This window comes from Lagenorhynchus albirostris, chromosome 4, assembly GCF_949774975.1.
Source record: "Lagenorhynchus albirostris chromosome 4, mLagAlb1.1, whole genome shotgun sequence".
Taxonomy (NCBI): Eukaryota; Metazoa; Chordata; class Mammalia; order Artiodactyla; family Delphinidae; genus Lagenorhynchus; species Lagenorhynchus albirostris.
The window spans coordinates 118,330,748-118,354,594 of record NC_083098.1 but is presented as its reverse complement, the minus strand read 5'-3'; the positions used below and the strand labels follow the sequence as shown (position 1 = coordinate 118,354,594).

Here is a 23,847-nt window from a genome sequence, read left to right as displayed (position 1 = left end):
CTTCTTTCTTACCAGGGAAGAAAACTCATGGTTTTATTGTCAAACCATTTTCTTCTTCCAAAATTTCTAAACTAGCATCTAGCTCGTCTTTGTCAGCCAGGCACCACCACGGCCTTGGGTTAACATGTTCCAATCCCGTTCCCCCAACGGCGGCCACCGCGGTTAGAGAGGACCGGGTAAGGACCCGAGGAGGTGAGATGCGCGTTCGGCCCACGTATCCCGCAGAATCACGATTTCAAGCAGCGCTCTCTACAGGGGATTACGGGTAGGGAGGGTGGGGGGTGGCTCATTTCTCTGACGTTGTCTACACCCTGAAAAGCTTGTCGCTCGGGGTGACTGGGCTGCACCCCGACAGGTCAGATGAGGTCACAAGGGTTCGCCACCTGACTGCACCCTACAACTATCCCGGGAGCTTTCAAAAAATACCGATGTCCACTGACACCGGGACGAACTAATCTGCCTGTCTGGAGTACGGGGCCCGGCATAGGTATTTCGTTAGTACCACGAACCCCTAAGGTAGTACTAACGAGGGCCAAGTGAGCCGGCCTCAGGGGCGCGCCGCGACCACCACGTGGGTGGGGAGGACGCACCGGCCGCTCTGGCCCGCCTACCCCACGCCTCTGACGCAGCACGCTTGGCGCAGGCGCACAGGAGCCGCGGCCCGCCCAGGTGGGCGCGTGAGCCGCTCCCTGATCTCTGCCGAGGCACTGTGTTCCAGCGGGAGCTCGTTGCAGGCGGTGAGGGCCCGCCTCCCAGCCGGGCAGGAGGCGTGGGCATGGAACTGGCCGCCGTCGCCATGCCCCGGGCCCGCGCCGCTGCCTAGGGCGACCCGAGGGACGCTGCCTAGGGCGCGGCTCCGGGGACCCGTGCGGCCTATCACGGCCCGGCGCTGCGCGGATGGCCCTGCTCCTGCGGCCCGTGCTCGCCGTCCTTCTCCTCCTGACCGCCGCTTTCAGGTGCCAGGAGCAGGCCCAGACCACCGACTGGAGAGCCTCCCTGAAGACCATCCGGAACGGCGTTCACAAGATAGACACGTACCTGAACGCCGCCTTGGACCTCCTGGGAGGCGAGGACGGGCTCTGCCAGTATAAGTGCAATGACGGTGAGGGGAACCCCAGGCCCTGCGAGGCCCGTGCTATCAGGGCTTTTGAGGGGGACCGAAGTCGTGGAGGTGTGAGATGCCGGCCAGACCCTGACGGTGTCCTCTGGCCCTGGGAAAACTTAACCATCGCTAGATTCGTGCCATTCTTGTGATTGAGAAACCTGCTGACGAGTTCACGCCACTATTGTTAGAATGTGAGAGATCGCCTGAGAGCGTACTCTCCGTTCTGTTTTCGTTGCGTCTGATTTTCTTTTGTTGTTGTTGTTGAAATTGCATGAAAGTTGCCTAAGAACTTAGTGACATAGCGTCATGGGGATGGAGTGAAACAGACTGATTTTATTTAGCGCCTTTAAATTAGTCAGCTGAACACGCGAAACATACCAGGAATTGTAAAGTCATGCTTTTTTAACTTTCTCAAGAATTGGTTTAAATATTTTTTTCTGCAAAGCTACAGACAATAAATTGCGACCTTTGTACAGACTTTTGGTGTACTTTACTGTTGAGAAAGAGTTCTGATTAACTCTAATAGGAAATGATTCAAGCAGTACTTAACAGGAATTTTCTTTCCTTAGATACCAGTGACGCTGCCTCCTCATTGTTGGTTGCTATTAATATTATTCTTTTGATTTACTTTTTCATATTTTTAAACTTTAATTCTGTTTGAATCTGAGAACTTGTTTGGTGGCGTTGTTGGTGATTAATAACTTAGTATTTCAGGCAGAGATCTTTCTTTTGAAGCACTTGACTTTTTTGAATGCTTAGATGTCGTAATAGTTCAGACAAAGTACTTGGGCTTCTTTTTTGAATTTCAAAATGCTAAGAAAGTAATTGGGAGATCATGTTTCCGATAAAAGTGGACAAGGTTTGGGCCTAGTTAATTTAATGCTTGGCAGCCCAAAATAATAGGCAACTAAAGGACTTTAGAGGTAAAACTGGACTATACGTAGGTGAATTGAAAAGGGACCTCTGTCATGTGAAAACGTGATGCAACATGTGGTCATAATTTCTAGTTTTCTGTTAATGGAGGTAATGAACTATATCTTGTATGCTATGAACTGCTAAATTTCATTCCTTCTTAAATGTATGCCTAAATGTTACCACCAGTGTTCAATCAGGAAGGATGTTTTTGTCCTTGTAGAGCTTGTTAGGAGGAATAAGTGAGTAATTTGAAGATTAAATGGTTGCCTGTCCTGAGGCAGATGGCATAGTTTTACTTAGTCATCCCCATTCATTAAACAAATACCTGAGTGCCTGCTCTGTGTCAGGCATTGTACCAATTGGAGATTTGGCAGTGAACAAAACTGACAGAATTTCTGTCCATGGAGCTTACCTTCTGGTGGGGAGAGACAGTAAACTAAAGAATAAGTAAAACAAGCCAGATCTGCAGTGTGTGTAGATCTGAAGTGGGCCATTGCTTCCAGAACAGTACAGCAGGGGAACCGTCAGTGGCGGTGTTGGGAGGCGTTAGTTTACTCTTTTAAATAGGTTGGGGGAAGGCCTCACTGATGAGATAATATTTGAGAAGAAATCTGAAATGGGGAAGGTGGCACTGTGATGATCTAGGGAAAGAACAATCCAGGCAGAGGGAACAGCAGGTGTAAAGGACCAGAGCTGAAATGCCAGTCAAGGATGATTCTGAAGGTTTTGGCCTGAGCCAGAGGGAGGATGTAGTTGCCGTTTACTGAGATAGGAAAGACTTGGAAGGATCAGTCCTCATAAATTTATTATGAGTCAAGCGTTCTAGAGTTTATTTAGTTTAGTTTATTACATTTAAAATATCTCTGAAGTTAAAATTCATATTAAAAATATTATTTTAATCTTTCCTTTTTCTTAATCCTCTTCTCTTCCACAAGCCTCACAAAATTTACCATTTGGAGTTTAGAGCAAGGTCTCCAGCATAAAAAACACAAGTGAACTCGAGAATTTAGGAAACGGTATGCTTCAGTGAAAATCTTTTAGTACTTAGTAAGTACTGTCTGCTCATAGGACTGTGGTTCCAAGTCACCGTGTTGATAATTCCAACATAATGAAGATTGATCTTTAATTGCTGTTACTTGAGAAGTCTCCCTGGAACACTATCTCAACCTTTCCTATATTTTGGAATGTTAGTGACCAAATCAGAACCAAACAGAAACAGACAAATCTCAAAATTAAAGGAGCATGGTGATGAAGGGGTGTTTAATAGTCACAGTAAAGAGGTCAAGGGAGCCTTAAAAAAAGACTTAACGGAGGGAGAGGTGTCGGATTAAAGGGCACAGATTTGTTGCATTCTTTTATCTTTGCTCTAGTGAAGGACCAGCATTATGGAGACTCGCTCCTTCTGGCCATCCTCCCTAGGGTGGGAACAAGGCTTTATGGAGAGTGAAATAAAGTTACGTAGGGGAGCAAATTTAATGATCACTGTTTTTTTCTTTTAACTTTTTTCTCGCTGACAGCAGAAAAAATTGAGGAAGAAAATTTCCCAATCTCCTTGAAAAATAGAAAACAAAATTGGCTTGTAAAATGTTTTTAGGATTATGAATAAGTATTCAGTTCATTCAGTAATTGATATCTTAACAGGATCCCTTTGGCTGTTGTGCTCAGAATAAAAAGGGTCGAGAGAGGTGGGGGAGCAAGAATGGAGGCAGAGTGACAGGTGCAAAAATTCAGACCAAACATGGTGGTAGTTTTGTTCAGGGTGGTAGCAATAAAGGTGGTGAGAAGTGGTTGGATTTGGGGTATATTTTGAAGGAAGAGCCTAAAGCATTTGCTAATGGCTTAGAGGGAGGGTGTGAGTAAACTAAAAAAGGATTCCAAAGTTTTCAGCCTGAATAATTGTAAGGATGGAGTTGCCATTAACTGAAAGGGGGGGTGGGGTGGGGGTGGTGAACATGGAAAAACTAGTTTTCGGTTCATTAGGAAAAATAACAGCATATTTGTATGCTTTTGAGAATGATTCATCAGAGAGTAAAAACACTAATGAGGGAGAGAGGAAGGAGAATTATTGGAGTCATGTCCTTAGGTGAGAGGAGTGAGCTCTAGTACATAAATAGATTGGCCAAGAGCAGAGAGGATATGGGCACAGATGCCGGTTAGGTGGGTAGTGTTCAAGTTATCCTCTCATTGCCTTGGTTTTCTCAGTGAAGTAGGGATCGAGGTCATCAGCTGAGTGAGAAGGTGGGAATAGAAGTGTTGGAGATTGAGGAAAATAGGAAAGTGAATGTACTAGAAAAATAAAGTAGCATAAGGGCCTTTGGAGATTAATAATCAGGAATTTAAAGTTTCAAGTGTTTGAGAAAGCAGGTTGGAATTCTGTACGGCTTCATACAAAACACAGTGATAAGATCTCTCTGTGACCCAACAGGCTTCCCCTCATGCTTCTCATCCGTTTCAGTGTCTTTCAGGTGAAGGAAATTGGTCTGTTGAAGGTATTTACACAAAATTAAGAAAAATATGTAGAAAAGAGCTATCATTGTCTCAGGCCAGGAGAATCTGTAGATTTCAACTGCCCATACAGATGATAAAATATAAAGCATCAAGGTAAGAGCAGTCGCGTAGTCAGAAAGTGAAATCGATGAATAGTGTTTCCATGTAGTTGTACGTAGTGGATTTGGTTTTTGTTTTGTTCTGTTTTGTTTGGCAGCGCCCTGTGGCATGTAGGATCTTAGCTCCTGACCAGGGATCAAACCTGCGCCCCCTGCAGTGGAAGGGCAGAGTCTTAACCACTGGACCGCCAGGGAAGTCCCTGGTTTGTTTTTAAAACTCTTACTCCTATCTCATTTTTTTTTTCTTAGCTTTCTGTACAGAAAAGCTAACAGATAGTAATTTGTAATTTCTGCTTACAAATTCTAGGGGATGGTGACCCCAGCACATCATGGATTTTTGGTTTGACTCTGATGTTGTTTCTTCTACTGTTGAGTTTTTGCTTGCTTTGTGTATTAGTCTGCCCAGGTTGCTATAATAAAATACCACAGACTGCGTGATATAAACAACAGGAGTTTATTTCTTACAGTTCTGAAGGCTAGAAAATCCAAGATCAATGTTTAGCCAACACTTTTCTGTGGTGAGAGCTCTCTTCCTGGCTTGCAGACAGCTGCCTTCTTGCATGGTAGGGGCAGCAGGTGAAGGGAAAGTAAGTTCTCTGGTACGTCTTCTTATAAGGGTACTAATCCCATCATGAGGGCCCTACCCTCGTGACCTCGTCTAACCCTAATTACCCCCCAAAGGCCCTATCACCAAATACATTGAGAGTTAGGGCTTCAGCATATGATTTTGGCGGGGACACAGTTCAGTTCATAGCACTTAGTAAAAACTGGCACCAGTAGAAATGCTAAATATTTTTAATGATCAGTGGATTATAACACCTTTTATAACAACACTTAAAATGATATGAATGCAGTTGTAATCATGGTATCCATATCAACTGAACCATTTTTTCTTTTTTTAACTCATTTATTTTTTAATTTTTATTTTACATTGGAGTATAGTTGATTTACAATGTTGTGTCAGTTTTAGGTGTACAGCAAAGTGATTTCGTTATGCATATACATACATCTATTCTTAGATTCTTTCTGCATATAAATTATTACAGAGTATTGAGTGGAGTTCCCTGTGCTATACAGTAGGTCCTTGTTATCTGTTTTATATATAGTAGTGTGTATGTGTTAATCCCAACCTCCTAATTTATCCCTCCCCCACCTTTCCCCTTTGGTAAGCATAAGTTTGTTTTCTAAGTCTGTGAATCTGTTTCTGTTTTGTAAACAAATTCATTTGTATCATTTTGTCTGACTTTTGTCACTTAGTATGATAATCTCTAGGTCCATCCATATTGCTGCAAATGGCATTATTTCATTCTTTTTTATGGCTGAGTAATATTCCATTGTACATATGTACCACATCTTCTTTATCCACTCATCTGTTGATGGTCGTTTAGGTTGCTTCCATGTTTTGGCTATTGTAAATAGTGCTGCAATGAGCATTAGGGTGCATGTATCTTTTCAAAGTATGATTTTTCTCCGGATATGTGCCCAGAAGTGGGATTGCTGGATCATATGGTAGATCTATTTTTAGTTTTTTTAAGGAACCTCCATACTGTTCTCAGTAGTGGCTGTACTGATTTACATTCCTACCAACAGTGTAGGAGGGTTCCCTTTTCTCCACATCCTCTCCAGCATTTATTGTTTGTAGACTTTTTGATGATGACCATTCTGACCACTGTGAGGTGATACCTCATTGCAGTTTTGATTTGCATTTCTTTAATAATTAGTGATGTTGAGCATCTTTTCATGTGCTTTTTGGAGAAATGTCTATTTAGATATTCTGCCCATTTTTTGATTGGGTTGTTTGTTATTTTTGTATTGAGCTGCACGAGCTGTTTGTATATTTTGGAGATTAATCCCTTGTTGGTCACATCATTTGCAAATACTTTCTCCCATTCTGGGGCTTGTCTTTTCATTTTGTGTATGGTTTCCTTTGCTGTGCAAAAGCTTTTGAGTTTAATTAGGTCCCATTTGTTTATTTTTGTTTTTATTTTCATTATTTTGGGAGGTGGATCCAAAAAGATATTGCTGCAATTTATGTCAAAGAGTGTTCTGCCTATGTTTTCCTCTAAGAGTTTTATAGTATCCAGTCTTACATATAGGTCTGTAATCCATTTTGAGTTTATTTTTGTGTATGGTGTTAGAGAATGTTCTAATTTCATTCTTTTATGTGTAGCTGTCCAGTTTTCCCAACACCACTTGTTGAAGAAACTGTCTTTTCTCCACTGTATACCCTTGCCTCCTTTGTCATAGATTAATTGACCATAGGGGCATAGGTTTATTTCTGGGCTTTCTGTCCTGTTACATTGATCTATAAGTCTTTGTGTCAGTACCATAGTGTTTTGAATACTGTAGCTTTAGAGTATAGTCTGAACTCAGGAAGCCTGATTCCTCCAGCTCAGTTTTTCTTTCTCAGTATTGCTTTGGCTGTTGAGAGTCTTTTGTGTTTCCATACAAATTTTAGAATTATTTGTTCTAGTTCCATGAAAAATGCCATTGGTAATTTGATAGGGATTGCATTGAATCTGTAGATTATATTGGATAGTAGAGTCATTTTGACAATATTGATTCTTCCAATCAAGAACAGGGTATGTTTTTCCATCTGTTTGTGTCATCTTCAATTTCTTTCATTAGCATCTTATAGTTTTCAGAGAATAGATCTTTTGCTTCCTTAGGTAGCTTTATTCCTAGGTAATCTTTTTGTTGCAGTGGTAAATGGGATTGTTTCCTTCATTTCTTTTCCTGATCTTTTGTTAGTGTATAGAAATGCAACAGATTTCTGTGTATTAATTTTGTATCTTGCAATTTTACCAAATTCATTGATGAGCTCTAGTAGTTTTCTGGTGTCATCTTTAGGATTTTCTGTGATGTATAGTATTATGTCATCTGCAAACAGTGACAGTTTAACTTCTTCTTTTCCAATTTGGATTCCTTTTATTTCTTTTTCTTCTCTGATTGCCATGGCTAGGACTTCCAAAACTATGTTGAATGAAAGTAGTGAGAGTGAACATCCTTCTCTTGTTCCTGATTATAGAGGAAATACTTTCAGCTTTTCACCATTGAGTATGATGTCAGCTGTGGGTTTGTCATATATGGCCTTTATTATGTTGAGGTATGTTCCCTCTATACCCACTTTCTGGAGAGCTTTTATCACAAATGGGTGTTGGATTTTGTCAAAAGCATCTGCATCTGTTGAGGTGATCACATGGTGTTTATTCTTCAGTTTGTTAATGGTAGTGTATCACACTGATTGATTTGCAGAATTAAAAAAATCCTTGCATCCCTGGGATAAATCCCACTTGATTATGGTGTATGAGCCTTCGAATGTATTGTTGGATTTGGTTTGCTAGTATTTTGTTGAGGATTTTTATGTCTATGTTCATCAGTGATATTGGCCTGCAATTTTCTTTTTTTGTGGTATCTTTGTCTGGTTTTGCTGTCAAGGTGATGGTGGCCTCATAGAATGAGTTTAGAAGTGTTCCTTCCTCTGCAATTTTGGAAATAGTTGCAGGAGGATAGGTGTTAACTCTTCTCTAAATGTTTGATAGAATTCGCCTGTGAAGCCCTCTGGTCCTGGACTTTTGTTTGTTGGGAGATCTTTAATCACAGTTTCAATTTCAGTGCTTGTGATTGGTCTGTTCATATTTTCTGTTTCTTCCTGGTTCGGTTTTGGGAGATTGTACCTTTCTAAGAATTTGTCCATTTTATTGGCATATAGTTGCTTGTAGTAGTCTCTTATGATCCTTTGTATTTCTGTGGTGTCAGTTGTAACTTCTCCTTTTTCATTTCTCATTTTATTGATTTGAGCCCTCTCCCTTTTTTCCTTGATGAGTCTGGCTAAAGGTTTATCAATTTTGTTTATCTTCTCAAAGAACCAGCCTTTAGTTTCATTGATCTTTTCTATTGTTTTCTTCATTTCTATTTCATTTATTTCTGCTCTGATCTTTATGATTTCTTTCCTTCTGCTAACTTTGGGTTGTTTGTTCTTCTTTCTCTGGTTGCTTTCGGTGTAAGTTTAGGTGGTTTATTTGTGATTTTTCTTGTTTTCTGAGGTAAGATTGTATTGCTTTAAACTTCCCTCTTAGAACTGCTTTTGCTGTGTCCCATAGGTTTTGGATCATATTTTTGTTTTCATTTGTCTGTAGGTATTTTTTTTTATTTTAGTGGTCATAGTCTCCTTTAGTATAAACCAATAGGTATAACTTCATATAATTATATGAATATAATTTCATAATGTCTGTAAGTAGTTTTTGATTTCCTCTTTGATTTTTTCAGTGATCCATTGGTTGTTTAGTAACATATTGCTTACCCTCCACATGTTTGTGTTTTTTACAGTTTTTTTCTTGTCGTTGATTTCTAATCTCATAGTTTGTCAGAGAAGATGCTTGATACGATTTCAGTTTTCTTAAATTTACCAAGGCTTGCTTTAGGGCCCAGCATGTGATCTATCCTGGAGAATGTTTCTTGTGCACTTGAAAGGAATGTGTATTCTGCTTTTGGATGGAAGGCTCTATAAATATCAATTAAGTCCATCTGGTCTAATGTATCATTGAAGGCCTGTGTTTCCTTATTGACTTTCTGTCTGGATGATCTGTCCATTGATGTAAGTGGGGTGTCAAAGTCCCCCACTATTACTGTGTTACTGTTGATTTCTTCTTTTATGGCTGTTAGCATTTCCCTTATATATTGGGGTGCTCCTATGTTGCGTGCATATATATTTATAATTGTTATATCTTCTTCTTGGAGTGCTCCCTTGATCATTATGTAGTGTCTTTTGTCTCTTGTAACAGTCTTTAAAGTCTGTTTTGTCTGATATGAGTATTGCTACTCCCACTTTCTTTTGATTTCCATTTGCATGGAATACCTTTTTCCATCCCCTCACTTTCAGTGTGTGTGTGTCCCTAGATCTGAAGTGGGCCTCAAGACATGGGTCTTGTTTTTGTATTCATTCAACCAGTCTATGTCTTTTGACTGGAGCATTTAATCCCTCTACATTTAAGGTAATTATCGATATCTATGTTCTTACTGCCGTTTTGTTAATTGTTTTGGATTTGTTTTTGTAGGTCTTTTTTCTTCCCTTTCTTTTTTGTTCTCCTGTCTTGTGACTTGATGACTATCTTTAATGTTGTGTTTGGATTCCTATTTTGTCTATGTGTGTCTATCTATTGTAGATTTTTGGTTTGTGGTTATTATGAGGTTTTGCTATAGCAGTCTATACATATACAAGATTGTTTTAAGTTGGTCTCTTAATTTCAAATGCACTTCCTGTATCCTGCATTTGTACTCTCCTCACAATTGCTGGTTTTTTTGTTTTTTGTTTTTGCGGTACGCGGGCCTCTCACTGTTGTGGCCTCTCCCGTTGCGGAGCACAGGCTCTGGATGTGCAGGCTCAGCGGCCATGGCTCACGGGCCCAGCCGCTCCGCGGCATGTGGGATCTTCCCGGACCAGGGCACGAACCCGTGTCCCCTGCATCAGCAGGTGGACTCTCAACCACTGCGCCACCAGGGAAGCCCAGCTGGGTTTTCTTGTTTGTTTTTTTCTTTTAATTTATTTTTGGTTGTGTTGGGTCTTTGTTGCTGCGCACGGGCTTTATCTAGTTGCAGCGAGTGGTGGCCACTCTTCATTGTATTGTGCGGGATTCTCATTGTGGTGGCTTCTCTTGTCGTGGAGCATGGGCTCTAGGCGTGCGGGCTTCAGTAGTTGTGCCACATGGGCTCAGTAGTTGTGGCTCGGGGGCTCTAGAGCACAGGCTCAGTAGCTGTGGCGCACAGGCTTAGTTGCTCTGCGCCACGTGGGATCTTCCCGGACCAGAGCTTGAACCCATGTCCCCTGCATTGGCAGGTGGATTCTTAACCACTATGCCACCAGGGAAGCCCCATGATTGCTGGTTTTGATATCGTATTTGTGTGTGGATGATTTCCTATCTTTACTGTGTGTTTGCCTTTATTGGTGAGCTTTCCCGCTCATAATTTGCTTGATTCTAGTTGTGGCTTTTTCTTTTCCACCTAGAGAAGTTTCTTTAGCATTTCTTGTAAAGCTGGTTTGGTGGTGCTGAATTCTCTTAGCTTTTGCTGGTCTGTAAAGCTTTTGATTTCTTCCAGGAATCTAAATGAGAGCCTTGCTGGGTAGAGTATTCTTGGTTGTAGGTTTTTCCCTTTCATCACTTTAAATATGTTGTGCCACTCCCTTCTGGCCTGCAGAATTTCTGTTGAAAAATCATCTGATAACCTTATGGGGATTCCTTTGTATGTTATTTGTTGCTTTTCCTTGGTTGCTCTTAATATTTTCTCTTTGTCTTTAATTTTTGTCAATTTGATTAATATGTGTCTTGGCGTGTTTCTTCTTGGATTTGTCCTGTATGAGACTCTCTGTGCTTCCTGGACTTGATTGACTATTTCCTTTACCATGTTAGGGAACTTTTCAACTATAATCTCTTCGAATGTTTTCTCATACCCTTTCTTTTTCTCTTCTTCTTCTGGGACCCCTATAATTCGAATGTTGATGCCTTTAATGTTGTCCCAGAGGTCTCTGAGACTGTCGTCATTTCTTTTCATTCTTTTTTCTGTTCCATGGCAGTGATATCCACCATTTTGTCTTCCAGCTCACTTACCCGTTTTTCTGCTTCATTTGTTCTGCTCTTGATTCCTTATAATGTATTTTTTTAATGGGATTTAAAATAAATCCAAATTCTTTTTTTTTTAATTTATTTATTTTTGGCTGTGTTGAGTCTTCGTTGCTGTGCGCAGGCTTTCTCCAGTTGCAGCGAGTGGGGGCTACTCTTCCTTGTGGTGCGCGGGCTTCTCATTGTGGTGGCTTCTCTTGTCGCAGAACACCGGTTCTAGGCTCGCGGGCTCAGTAGTTGTGACTTGCAGGCTCTAGAGCGCAGGCTCAGCAGTTGTGGCGCATGGGCTCAGTTGCTCCACGGCATGTGGGATCTTCCCGGACCAGGGCTTGAACCCCTGTCCCCTGCATTGGCAGGCGGATTCTTAACCACTGCGCCACCAGGGAAGTCCCCTAATGTATTTCTTAGTGCATTTATTGTATTGTTGAACTCTGTTTGTACTTTAATTCTTCTAGTTCTTTGTTAAAAATTTCTTGTATATCCTCGATCTGTGCTTCCATTCTTTTTCTGAGATCTTGGATCATCTTTACTATCATCACTCTGAATTGTTTTTCGGGTAGATTGCTTATCTCCACTTCACGTAGTTGTTTTTCAGGGGTTTTATCTTTTCCTTTGTTTGGAACATACTCCTCTGCTATCTCATTTTGTCTCACTCTCTGTGTTTGAGGTCCCACAGGCTGTAGGATTGTAGTTCCTCTTGCTTCTGTGGGTGAGGGTGGTCTAAGAGGCTTGTGCAGGCTTCCTGGTGGGAGGGACTGGTGCCACTGGTGGGTGGAGCTGGGTGCTGTCCCTCTGGTGGGCAGGGCCATGTCAAGCAGTGTGTTTAGAGGCGGCTGTGGGCTCAAGAAGACTTTAAGTAGCCTGTCTGCTGATTGGTGGGGCTGTGTTCCTTCCTTGTTGGCTGTATGGCCTGAGGCTTCCCAGCACGGGGAAGGGTGGGGCCAGGTCTTGGCATCAAAATGGTGGTCTCCACGACAGCTCATGCCAACGAGTACTTCCAAATAACTCTGCCGCCAGTGTCCTTGTCCCCACAGTGAGCCATAAGTGCCCCCCATCTCCCCAGGAGACCCTCCAAGATCAGCAGGTAGGTCTGGTCTTATGAAGTGACTGCTTTTTCCCCTGGGTCCCGATGCACCCAAGGCCTTGTGTGTGTCCTCCAAGAGAGGCCTTTCTGTTTTCCCCCGTCCTGTTGATTTTCTGCAGTCAAGCCCCCCTGACCTTCAGAGCACAATGCTCTGGGGTTCCTCCTCCTGATGCCACACCCCCAGACTGGGGAGCCTGACCCAGGGCTCAGAACTCTTGCTCATGTGGGAGAACCTCTGTGATATAATTATTTTCCAGTTTGTCGGTCACCCACCTGGCAGGTATGGGATTTGATTGTATGGTAAATGCACCCTCCTACCACCTTCTTGTGGTTTCTTTGTCTTTGGGAGTAGAATATCATTTTTGGTAGGTTCCAGTCCTTTTCAATGGTTGTTCATCAGTTAGTTGTGATTTTGGTGTTTTCATGAGAGGGGGTGAGCTCAGATCCTTCTGCTCTGCCACCTTGTCCTCACTCCTCTCAACCTACTCCATATCAATTTAATCTTAAATAAACAACCTTCTATGTAAGTTGTTCAGAAATAATTATTTCATAAAGATGAATTTAGAATTTAAAACACTGTAAAAAATTTCAGGAAACTAGTTCAATTTTCTGGGGTTTTTTGGGGGGGTTGTTTTGTTTTATGTTTTGCTGTGGATAAAGAATATTTTAATTTCAGCAAGGAATGCTTCTCATTTTTTCATCCGGTGATTTCCTGTGCACCCACTTTGTGCCAGGCATCTTCTAGGTGAGCAAGACAAAATTGCTGTCTCCATAGAAACTAATTATGTTAATTTGGTTAATAAATGTTAGAAAGAAAAATAAAACCAACCATGGATGTATGGAATGGATATAAAAGTGAAGGGGCACTATTCCAAATAGAGTGAATGAGAAAGGCCTCTCTGAGGAACTGATATTAGTAGGTTCCTTCAAAAGAAACAAAAAAGAAATACATGCCCCTTTTTCCACTTACACTGGGGAGCCAGTTTTACCAGCACTTATTTCATGGTGTTATTGTCTAGTATTTCACATACAGTAGATCTAGGTTCCTTATTACTCCATTTTAGCAGCTTCTCTCTTAGGACAGTTTTAAGCACTAGCCCTGTTTGAGATGACTACTACTTCCATCCTTACTTCCATTTTCATTTTTGCCAGCTGATTTTCTCTGTACTGTTTTCCTCTTCATTCTCTTATAATAAGCATATTTTGTTTTGTTTTCTCTGACTTCATTTGCTTCTAATCATTCTCCCATTCAAAGGTAACTATCTTTTACAAAATGAGGTAATGTCTGTATATACTAATACATACGCACACAGGTGTGTATCACTATCATTGTACACATCAGAATCTTCAGAAATGTTTTTATAGACTCAGAATCGAAGGAAAGTGCATGGGTTTATATAAAAAACAAAGGGAAGGGAAAATAGAAGTGCTACTGTTGTATAAGATTGAGAGAAATAACTTTCTGGTTAAAAAAAAAGAAAAGCAGACACTTGAGAAGAAGAGATTAGACTTCCACATGCCTTTAAAACTCTAGGCCTGTATCAGTTGTCTGAGGGTGGTAATCTTTGATCCTCATGGAAAAGAGGTAAGTGCCAGAAATCTGGAGACTGGCAGGGGGAATGTATGGGGTATCCACAAACTTGGAAACAGGATAAACAGTTTGTTGGTTAGATTTTCAAGTAATATGCCTGATATGTGTTGCTTCAGTCTCCAGACACCTTTTAAGGTGATATGCTTCTAAATTTAAAGCAAAAAGTCCAGTTGTTAACCTCAAAAATATATATATAGTAAATACACTATTTTTTCTGTTTCCAGACTTTTTTTTTTTTTTTTTTTTTTTTTTGCGGTATGCGGGCCTCTCACTGCTGTTGCCTCTCCCGCTGAGGAGCACAGGCTCCGGACGCACAGGCTCAGCGGCCATGGCTCACGGGTGCAGCCGCTCCGCGGCATGTGGGATCCCCCCGGACCGGGGCACGAACCCGTGTCCCCTGCATCGGCAGGCGGACTCCCAACCACTGCGCCACCAGGGAAGCCCTGTTTCCAGACTTTTTGAACACTCTTTGGCATATTTATTGTACTTTTTTCAGACTATAAATGTGACCCACTGCTTAGTATTTCTTGCTACATGAGTTTCTGAACATTTTAGACGGTTGATTGTTAAAACCCTTGACAAGAGAGAACTTCAAGGAGCTAGAATGGCTTCCCCAAGGATATAATGCTGATCCAGCCTTCCTCCCTTTCAGTGAAGAGGTTTCTAGCATGGTAGGGTAGATCAGATGCCTAGTCTCTCATGATACTTCCGTGCAAAGTGTAGGCTGGATAGAACTTGATTTAGGTGAAATCACAACTGGCTAAGTGGTCTGCCCAAAGGGTTGGGTTAATGACGTCATGGCTTCTTGTAGAGAGGGCTTATCTCTAGCAGGGTGTTGCAGGTCTCTGTCCTGGTTAAATCAGTGTCTCAAGTTTGTGACTATCTGGGTATAACAAGTAACACTGGGTGAATACCTCTAAATTTAAAATCTGCTTAACGGTCCTGAATGATGAACTAAACCTAACAAGATAAGAGTTTTATAGTCTAGTGTTTTAGGCTCAAAAATTGAATGGCAGAAGTGCTGAGCCTCAGCAGTAGATGTTAAAAAGTTCATTTTAGAAAAAAAACTGTTTTTTTCTACTGTTATTGTGCTGTATTTTATTTTATTGTTTGGCTGCATTGGGTCTTCATTGCTGCGCATGGGCTTTCTCTAGTTATGGCAAGCGGGGGCTGCTCTTCGCTGCGGTGTGCGGGCTTCTCATTGCGGTGGCTTCTTGTTGCGGAGCATGGGCTCTAGGTGCATGGGCTTCAGTAGTTGTGCCATGCGGGCTCAGTAGTTGTGGCTCACAGGCCCTAGAGTGCAGGCTCAGTAGTTGTGGCACACGGGCTTCGTTGCTCTGCGGCATGTGGGATCTTCCCGGACCAGGCCTCAAACCCGTGTCCCCTGCATTGGCAGTCAGATTCTTAGCCACTGTGCCACCAGGGAAGTCCTGTGCTGTATTTTAGCATGGAGACATAGCTGAAACATACGCTGTCTTAGGTTATATTAGTACAAGTAGTTTATCCAGCTCAAAATAGGCCCATCATTCCTAATGGTGTTCAGTTTGGGGTGCCACATTCTGGATGTGACAGACTAGACGTGATCAGTCCTTGGAGGCTGATGAACGCTCACCAAACTCAGAAGAGACTGAAGGGTAAACAGCAGTACCAGTTTATTTATAATGAGTATTATAACTGCCGTGAATATTAGGCTTCCAAGTCTTCTGCTCATTCATTCATTCATTTATCAACAAATATTTATTGAGAACCTAACTATATGCCAGACATTGTTCTATGCGTTGGGGGTACAAAATAGACAAAAATTCCTGTCCTCAAAGGGTTTCTATTTTAATATGGGGTGACAGATAATAAACAGAATAGGCTAGTGATATGTTAGAAGGCCGTATGTGCTGCAAATGGTATGGTCAGAAAAGGCCTTGAACATGAAGAAGTATGTAGATGTCAGGAGGACGAGTATCCACATAGAAAAATAGCAGCTTCAGTGGCACTAAGGCAAGAGCAGAGCTGGAGCGTCTGTGGCCCAGCAAAGAGGTCAGATGTGATGGAATGGAGTGAGGAAGGAAGGCAGAGGAGAGAGAACAGTAAGGAGATGAGGTCAGAGATGCCATTATATAGGGCTTATAGGCACTGAAAGGACTTTTGGCCTTTTTTTTTTTTTTCCGGCTGTGCAGCATGGCATATAGGATCTTAGTTCCCCAACCAGGGTTCGAACCCACGCACCCCTCAGTGGAAGTGCAGAGTCTTAACCACTGGACCACCAGGGAAGTCCCAGCTTTTATTCTGAATAAAATGAGAAGCCATTGGAGGGGCTTTGGCAGAGCAAAGACTTAATCTAACATATATTTTAATAGGATCACTCAGGTTCAGTGTTGAGATTGGACCATAGCTGGAGGTGGTGTTGGGTGGGTAAACCAAAGAGACTAGTTAGGTTATGGCAGTAATCCATGGTGACTTGGAGCAGGATGGTAGCAGTGGAGGTAGTGAGAAGTGGTTAGATTCTGAATATTTTGAAGGTAGAGTCAACAGGATATGCTGTTGAATTGGATGTGGGATATAAGAAAATGAGAGAGTTAAAGATGGCCGAGATTTTTTCCCCTGAGCACCTGGAAGGATGGATATCTATTACCTGAGAAGAGGGAACTGTGGATGGAGCAGGTTTGGGGATGAATGGCAGGAGGTACACCTTAAGTTTGAGGTGCCCATTAGATATCTAAGTATTGATAGTTAGAATATCCTCTCTGTAGGCCCTTTAAAGTGGAATGCCAAATCATAAAGAGTTTTCTTAAGAGTGAAGGACTAAAAGCAGGAGTTGAAGGATCCCAGTGACTCATCTGAGATAGCCTGAGGCATCTACCTTCATCTTCCAAGGGCCCAGGAACAGCCCTCCTCTTGGACAGTGCTAGAGAAACTTCTGTCATTGGCCTCCTCTTTTCTAGATCCATCATAACGATTCCCTTTTGTACACATTGTTCTTCAGACTGGGTGGAACTTTAAATCTCCATGAAGTTATGCTCTCTCTCTTTTTTTTTTTTTTTTGCGGTACGCGGGCCTCTCACTGTTGTGGCGTCTCCCGATGCGGAGCACAGGCTCCGGATGCGCAGGCTCAGCGGCCATGGCTCACGGGCCCAGCCGCTCCGCGGCATGTGGGATCTTCCCAGACCGGGGCACGAACCTGTGTCCCCTGCATTGGCAGGCGGACTCTCAACCACTGCGCCACCAGGGAAGCCCTGAAGTTATGCTCTCTTGAGGCTCTACTTGGTCACTTCAGTTAAGCATGTGAGTCTTAGCAGCTCACTTAAACCATTTTTAGTTCATTACTTTGAGTGGATTACTTATTTTGATGGCTGATTACTGGAAGAGTTGCTGTTTTTCTTCCTCACTTTACTTTTGGAGGGCAAACTTCAAGTCTCCTAGTAATAAATGTTAATTGAATGAAAGTTGGTGGAATACTTTGTGTCTCTCCTAAGTATCCAGATGTGGGGTGGTATTTGGAATAACTGGGGATATTTTATTTGTGGAAGGTAAATGGTAGCCCCAGGTATTTGAAAGGATTATCATGTAAAATAGGGAATTGGGTGGCTTTGTGTTCCCCAGAGGGCAGAGGATTGCTTACAGGTAGAATTTACACGAAAAAGAGAAGAAAGAACTCAACTGTTAATGCCAGTCCACAATGGAGTAGGCTGTTTCTTGACACTATAGGATTGTGGGAAACATTCAAAGACTCTTTGGTATATTGAAGTGATTTCTGTATTACATGAGGAGAGGTATTTCTGAAGTATCTTCCAACATTTAAGATTGCTTTGATAATGTCATCTTTCTCCTTGTTACTGAACTATTGGTGCTATTAAGGAGAGTATAACTGGAGTAATAGTTTCCCAAGCTATCTTTGTTTCTTGCCTTTTTCCTTGGATGACAGAGGAGTATATTTGTGAAATGGTTGGTTGGAGTCTGGGCTAGAATGGTCCTGTAATGTCTTATAATGATATTAAAGTAAGTAAATGATCAGGTGACCTTGTCTTCCTTAGCTTTAGGCTCTAGTTAATGGTTATTGAGGTTTGTGTACAATGCAGCGTTGGCTGAGGATGGGAAGATACAGTTCTTGCCTGTAGGTTTTAACCTAAAAATATTAGCATTAGAATGTACAGGAAAATAGGGTGGATTTTATGTTTCATATATATGGACCCAGTCTGGCATGGAACCTCTGAAATTGACAGTAGTCCAGAATAAGGATTTACATGTGTGTATGGTGTAGGCTTGCAAATATAATTACATTTTATGAACCAGCATAATATTTTATGAACTGCTATCTATGCAGTACATGTACACATTTGTACATATTTTGCTTCAGGAGAAGTAAAAATAATTCGGTAGACAAATTAGCATTTTTAATGCTCATCCGAATAAACACATACTCACTTATGTTAGCATCCAAATAGTAAATATTTCCAGGGCTAGTCTAGCACATTGTAGACCTTTTTGTGTATGTATTCTCTAGCATATTTGAAAATTAATTATGATACATTTATATTTTATAGGATCTAAGCCTTTTCCACGTTACGGATATAAAGCCTCCCCGCCGAATGGATGTGGCTCCCCACTGTTTGGTGTTCATGTAAATATTGTTTTTTATTTGATAAGTTTTTATGATTTGTAGGCTACGTAATACTCTTGATAAACCATCAGTATGTTTTCAAGCTCAGAAGTAATTTTGTTTTTTGTAATAGTGATCAGGTTTGTTATATTCTTTTATAGCTAAAACACATTTAATAAGTCCTAATGAAACTAAATGGAGTAAAAGTCATGTTTTATTTTTTAATCTTGTAGATGTTAATACCATTTAAATGATATTTCCTCACGTCACAGATATGATTGAAAAGTTTAGAGTATAGAAGTCACACTACTTAGGATGAAAAAGGACAGGAAAGCATAATATTTTCTATATTAAAACTAGGCTAAGTGGGATAGCTGTGTGTTTGTTGTAAGGGAGGCTGAATCTGAGCCAGTATTATGGGAGAAAAATGTTTTATGAAAGTGATTCCTGGACACAAGGGTTTTGCATATAAAGTTATTCAAAATAGTTAAAGATAATTACAGATTCGAAGGAATAATGTCTTTAGGGAATGGATGAACAGTTAAAGATTAAACCATAAAAACCAAAAACAAAGTTTGAGTTGTAGGAGCTTAGAAGTTGTTGGTGACATTTCATATAAAGTACATTTTATCGAAGGAGGAGGTGCAAAATACTTCGGAATATCCAAAAATCATGCTTGCATAGCCCCTGCAAAAGTCTTCTAAAGCTCTTAGCTTTATCTTTCTATTCTTTTTTTTTTTTTTTGCGGTACGCGGGCCTCTCACTGTTGTGGCCTCTCCTGTTGTGGAGCACAGGCTCCGGACGCGCAGGCCCAGCGGCCATGGATCACAGGCCCAGCAGCTCCGTGGCATGTGGGATCCTCCTGGACTGGGGCACGAACCCGTGTCCCCTGCATCGGCAGGCAGACTCCCAACCACTGCGCCACCAGGGAAGCCCTCTATTCTTAAAATTATGTTTTGTGTTTTGGACAATTGGAAGTTGCGTTTGCTACCGGCAAATGACTGCGAATTCTCTAACGTTGCAAAATAGGGAGCTTTGAGGCATGGCTGAGAGGGAGAGGAAGGAGTAACATGGGTGGGTGCAAGTGAGGGTAATGGAGAGATATCTAACCTGGAAAGCATTTGGAGGCAGAAACGAATTTTGGAAATTATCTATATAGCAGTGTTGTCTTTGATTTGTAAGTTTCTTTGTTGCGCTACTTCAGAGAAGGTTTGAATTTCATCAGCAGTCATCCATCCAAATGTCTCTTTCAGCTTAACATTGGCATCCCTTCCTTGACAAAGTGCTGCAACCAACACGACAGGTGCTATGAGACCTGCGGCAAAAGCAAAAACGACTGTGATGAGGAGTTTCAATATTGCCTCTCCAAGATTTGCCGAGATGTGCAGAAAACACTAGGGCTAGCTCAGCATGTGCAGGGTAAGGCTGATTCGGTGGGATGGGGATAAGTGCAGTCTGCAAAGTTTTATTAGATGCTTTTGTGTTAGTATAAGATATACCGATAGAAATCTTTCACTATGTATTATCTTATCTGTGGTGAAACAGCCCCTTCAATTTTCTGAGATGAGAAGTCAGTGATTTTGTCATCTAAAATGGTTTACCATCACAGAAGCAAGAAGTGTTAGGAAACCTTGGGAGGAGGGTGTGTGAGCTAGAGAAGAATTCATCCAAAATCTTGTACCTTGTAGTATAGTTCTAATTACCCAGAGCCTGAAGTTTGAAATTCTGGATCCAGTGAAGTTCGGAGTATAGCACATTGGATTTGGAGTAGGAAGTTCTGGAAGATTTGAGTCTTAACTCTGTCTCTTCATATGTATCTGTGTCAGGAGGGTCCTCAAAACCACCACCACCACCACCACCACCACCACCACCACCACCACCACCACCACCACCACCACCACCACCACCACCACCACCACTACCCGCCCAGGTTCAGTGATTTGCCAAGAGAACTCACAGGGCTCAGCATGTAGTCATACTCACAGTGATGATTATTGCAGTGAAGGGATACAAAGCACAGTCAGCAAAGGTAATAGGCATTTCAGTGTCCTCATTTATAAAATGAGAACGGTAATACCCATCTTGTAGAGTTGTCGTAAGGGTAAAATGAAATATTTGTAGAAATACACATTACTGTACAAATACTAGTAGTTAACAAGATTTCTTTACTGTCAAGCCAAAGAACATACCATACACTGAAATCAGAAGAGGAGGGGCAGTAAGAAGGGTCAAGAAAGGAAACTACCATTTTTAAGCACTTTCCATAAGATACTGTGCTAGATACTTGAGACATGTTTTCATTGATGTTCACAGAAACCCAAAGTGCTAGTTGGCATTATGCCCCTTTTTAAAGGAAGGAAACTGAGGTTCAGAAAGAAGTAACTTGTCCCAAATTGCATACTTCGGACTTTAAAACTTGTGTTCTGTCTATTCCAGTATTCCCCAAATAGTCTCATATTATAGGTGTTATTCTGAAATTCTAGTAGTAACTAGGAAGTAATAACAAGGAGGAAATCTCTGCTCCAGGTGAAGCTTGAACTCAAAACCTCTGAATCCCTTTGAACGCTTTTGGCTAAGGTAAACTAGTTGTCCAGGTGAAGCACAGATAGATGTGTGTCCTGTTTTCTGACCTAAGGATATGCTAATGTTGTTAGCAATTTCCTTGCAGTCTCCTATTTAGTAATCATAACCTTTACACTTCTGTGGTTGGTTGTATTCCTTAATGGCACAGCCTTTTGGAAAACTTTGAAAATGCCAAGATTTTGTAATGAAAAGTTTCTTTCTTAACATGAATATTGGAAATTAGAAGTATTTGGATAACTAAAAGCCACTCTGTGCCGTATCTCTGTAAGTATAGTATATTAAGATAATCTTACCTGAGTGTTCCAGGTTTCTTAGAATAAGAAAAGTTAAATCTGTTATCTTTTTTATCGTCTTTCAAAAATATTAAGAAACCCCACCAGAGGAAAAACACCTTGGATTCCTGTTTCTCCCCTCCCAAACCAAATTTGGATATTGGTCAAAGAAAGAGACTGGAGTCCATTTAATACTTTAAGCATCTTAAATTATGTGTGATCGTTAAAAGCTGTTGACTATAATTAAATGTTTTGAGGTTTCTCTATTTTTAACCTTAATTTTTTTCTGCACCTAGAAGTCCTTCCTTAAAGTGCAAACTTAAGAGTGTTATCAGGCATCTCTATGAGTGATATTTTTCATATAAAAGGAAAATTAACAGTGATGAACTGATCAGTGCTATTGAGGGAGACTCACTGTCTAGTACAGAAAGTTGGTTTGAATAGTTGCATGCAAAGAAAAAGTAGTTACAGGTAGAGAGGCTGAAAGGGAAAGTCTTTGTATATATATGTTACCAGTTTGCGAGGGTTGGGAAGACTTTCACCTAAAATAGGTGTAAGTGCCCACTAAGGCTGTGCCTGACATTGTGCTGAAACATGTAATATACGTGAAGAGAGAGTGATGCTTTGCAGTTGCCTAACAGTAACGGCACTTTCTTACTTTGCAGCATGTGAATCCACCGTGGAGCTCTTGTTTGACAGTGTTATACATTTAGGCTGTAAGCCGTACCTGGACAGCCAACGAGCTGCATGTACGTGTCGCTACGAAGAAAAAACTGATCTTTAAAGAAGATGCTGACAGGTGGTGACAGCAGATGAGGACAGAAGAGCATAACCTTTGACGAAGAGCTAATGTTTTCACAGCATAAAGCTGCCTTATTTTTGTGAAAGGATTATTTTAAGACCTTATTTTGACATTAAAACTTCAAACTAAAGAAACAAATGCAGGTTATCTTCCTGGATGTTGCTGCCTTAGTGTGCCATATTGTCTTGACAATCACAGGAAGAGGTGCATGTTAAGGGAGAATTTTTTAAAAGAAAGAGTCTAGCTCAGTTTTCACAACTATATTTATCAAAAAATAAGGTCAAATGTAAAATTCATTATAAGGTATGTTCAGCAGTATCTTATTTGGAAATATGGGGAAATCTTCACTTAAAAGTATGTTTGTCAGGGCTTCCCTGGTGGCACAGTGGTTGAGAGTCTGCCTGCCGATGCAGGGGACACGGGTTCGTGCCCCGGTCCGGGAGGATCCCACATGCCGCGGAGCGGCTGGGCCCGTGAGCCATGGCCGCTGAGCCTGCGCATCCAGAGCCTGTGCTCCGCAATGGGAGAGGCCACAACAGTGAGAAAAAAAAAAAAAGTATGTTTGTTTACTGTAAAAATTAAAATATACGTTTATGCCGAGAAAGATCTGACTTTATTTTTGCTCTTTTAATTAACACATACAGTTTTTTCCATTACCCATAGAGCATATGAATAAGCCACACTTCTGTGAATGACAGGACTAGTTACAAGGACATGTCTGTTTCTCTCGTAAAATTGGAACCATCTCCTGGACCCCTTAGGAAACAAAACTAGGATATCTAGGTATTAATATGTGCCTAGAAGGTGACTTGAACAAAATTCAGAAGCATAGCCATCCCATTTTATGAACCACTCATGACAAATTTCATTTCATTTTGCTATAAACTTTGCCTAAATTGGAGAAAAGATGGATTTAATGAGACAAATGAAAAGTTGTTTAATATACACATCAGAGCATTATATGCGTTACATGCTTTGGTGTTTACTCCCTAGGACTTAACTCTTGGTAGATTCTGGGATATTTTTAAAAGACTGTAAACCTTTTACTAATATCGGCCTTCATAAAAATTGTTCTTGATATTGTTGGGTTTTTTAAGTCTTTAACTGTGGAGTCAAAAGGGATGGAAAAGCAGGATCCAAAGAACTATCTTTTATAGAAAATTATTAACAGAGGTTTAAGAGCAAAGCCCAGAACTTCAACTGCCTCTGAAAATGTCTGTGAGGATTGAAAGCTTTTCAACCCCTTGGAAAGCTCAGCTGTGTTCCTCTACCATTCTTTGCTTACCACTGGCTGTCGACTTTCCCTAGCCCAAGATCCCAAGCCATGTATAAATTTGGGGTAACCTCTGGCCAAAGTTATTAAGATGAACTGCTTGGAAAGTCAGAGAAAGACAGCACTAGCAGAAGTGGTTCTTTCTAAATCAATACAGGCAGAATTGGGATGAATGAGAAATATGTTCTGGAAAAAGGGCCACATTCCTAACTTTGAATATATGTTATTGCTGAGAACCTGATGGCTTTCCAAACTGAGATGGTGGCAGCTATTCTGCTAATAGATGTGTCCTCTCTCTATTAGACAAGGCAAGTGTATCCCTCAGGGCTAAGTAAGCAGGCTCCAGTTGCGTTACTTGACCAGGTAACTTTAAACTTGTAATAAATTCATGGATTTTCTTGGCAGCAT

At 41.2% G+C, this 23,847-nt stretch overlaps 1 protein-coding gene across 2 annotated transcripts; it reads left to right on the top strand.

Annotated features, from left to right (window-relative positions):
• The first annotated feature begins 625 nt into the window (after positions 1-625).
• PLA2G12A (phospholipase A2 group XIIA) lies at positions 626-22,430 on the top strand. Of its 2 annotated transcripts, none has more exons than XM_060147392.1 (4): positions 626-1,102; positions 18,454-18,530; positions 19,763-19,928; positions 20,960-22,430. In XM_060147392.1, the coding sequence occupies exons 1-4, from the start codon at positions 898-900 to the stop codon at positions 21,007-21,009; spliced, it is 498 nt and encodes a 165-aa protein (XP_060003375.1). In that variant the 5' UTR covers positions 626-897; the 3' UTR covers positions 21,010-22,430. The 2 variants fall into 2 exon arrangements, with proteins under 2 accessions (XP_060003375.1, XP_060003374.1); XM_060147391.1 differs by having other exon boundaries at positions 636-1,102; positions 22,030-22,430.
• The last annotated feature ends 1,417 nt before the right edge of the window (positions 22,431-23,847 follow it).

Bases quoted from the DNA above. Each gene is read 5' to 3' on its own strand.
- PLA2G12A (XM_060147391.1), top strand. From the start codon at position 898: ATGGCCCTGCTCCTGCGGCCCGTGCTCGCCGTCCTTCTCCTCCTGACC. The intron at 1,103-18,453 runs GTGAGGGGAACC...TATATTTTATAG, and splicing joins CCAGTATAAGTGCAATGACG to GATCTAAGCCTTTTCCACGT. The intron at 18,531-19,762 runs GTAAATATTGTT...TGTCTCTTTCAG, and splicing joins CCCCACTGTTTGGTGTTCAT to CTTAACATTGGCATCCCTTC.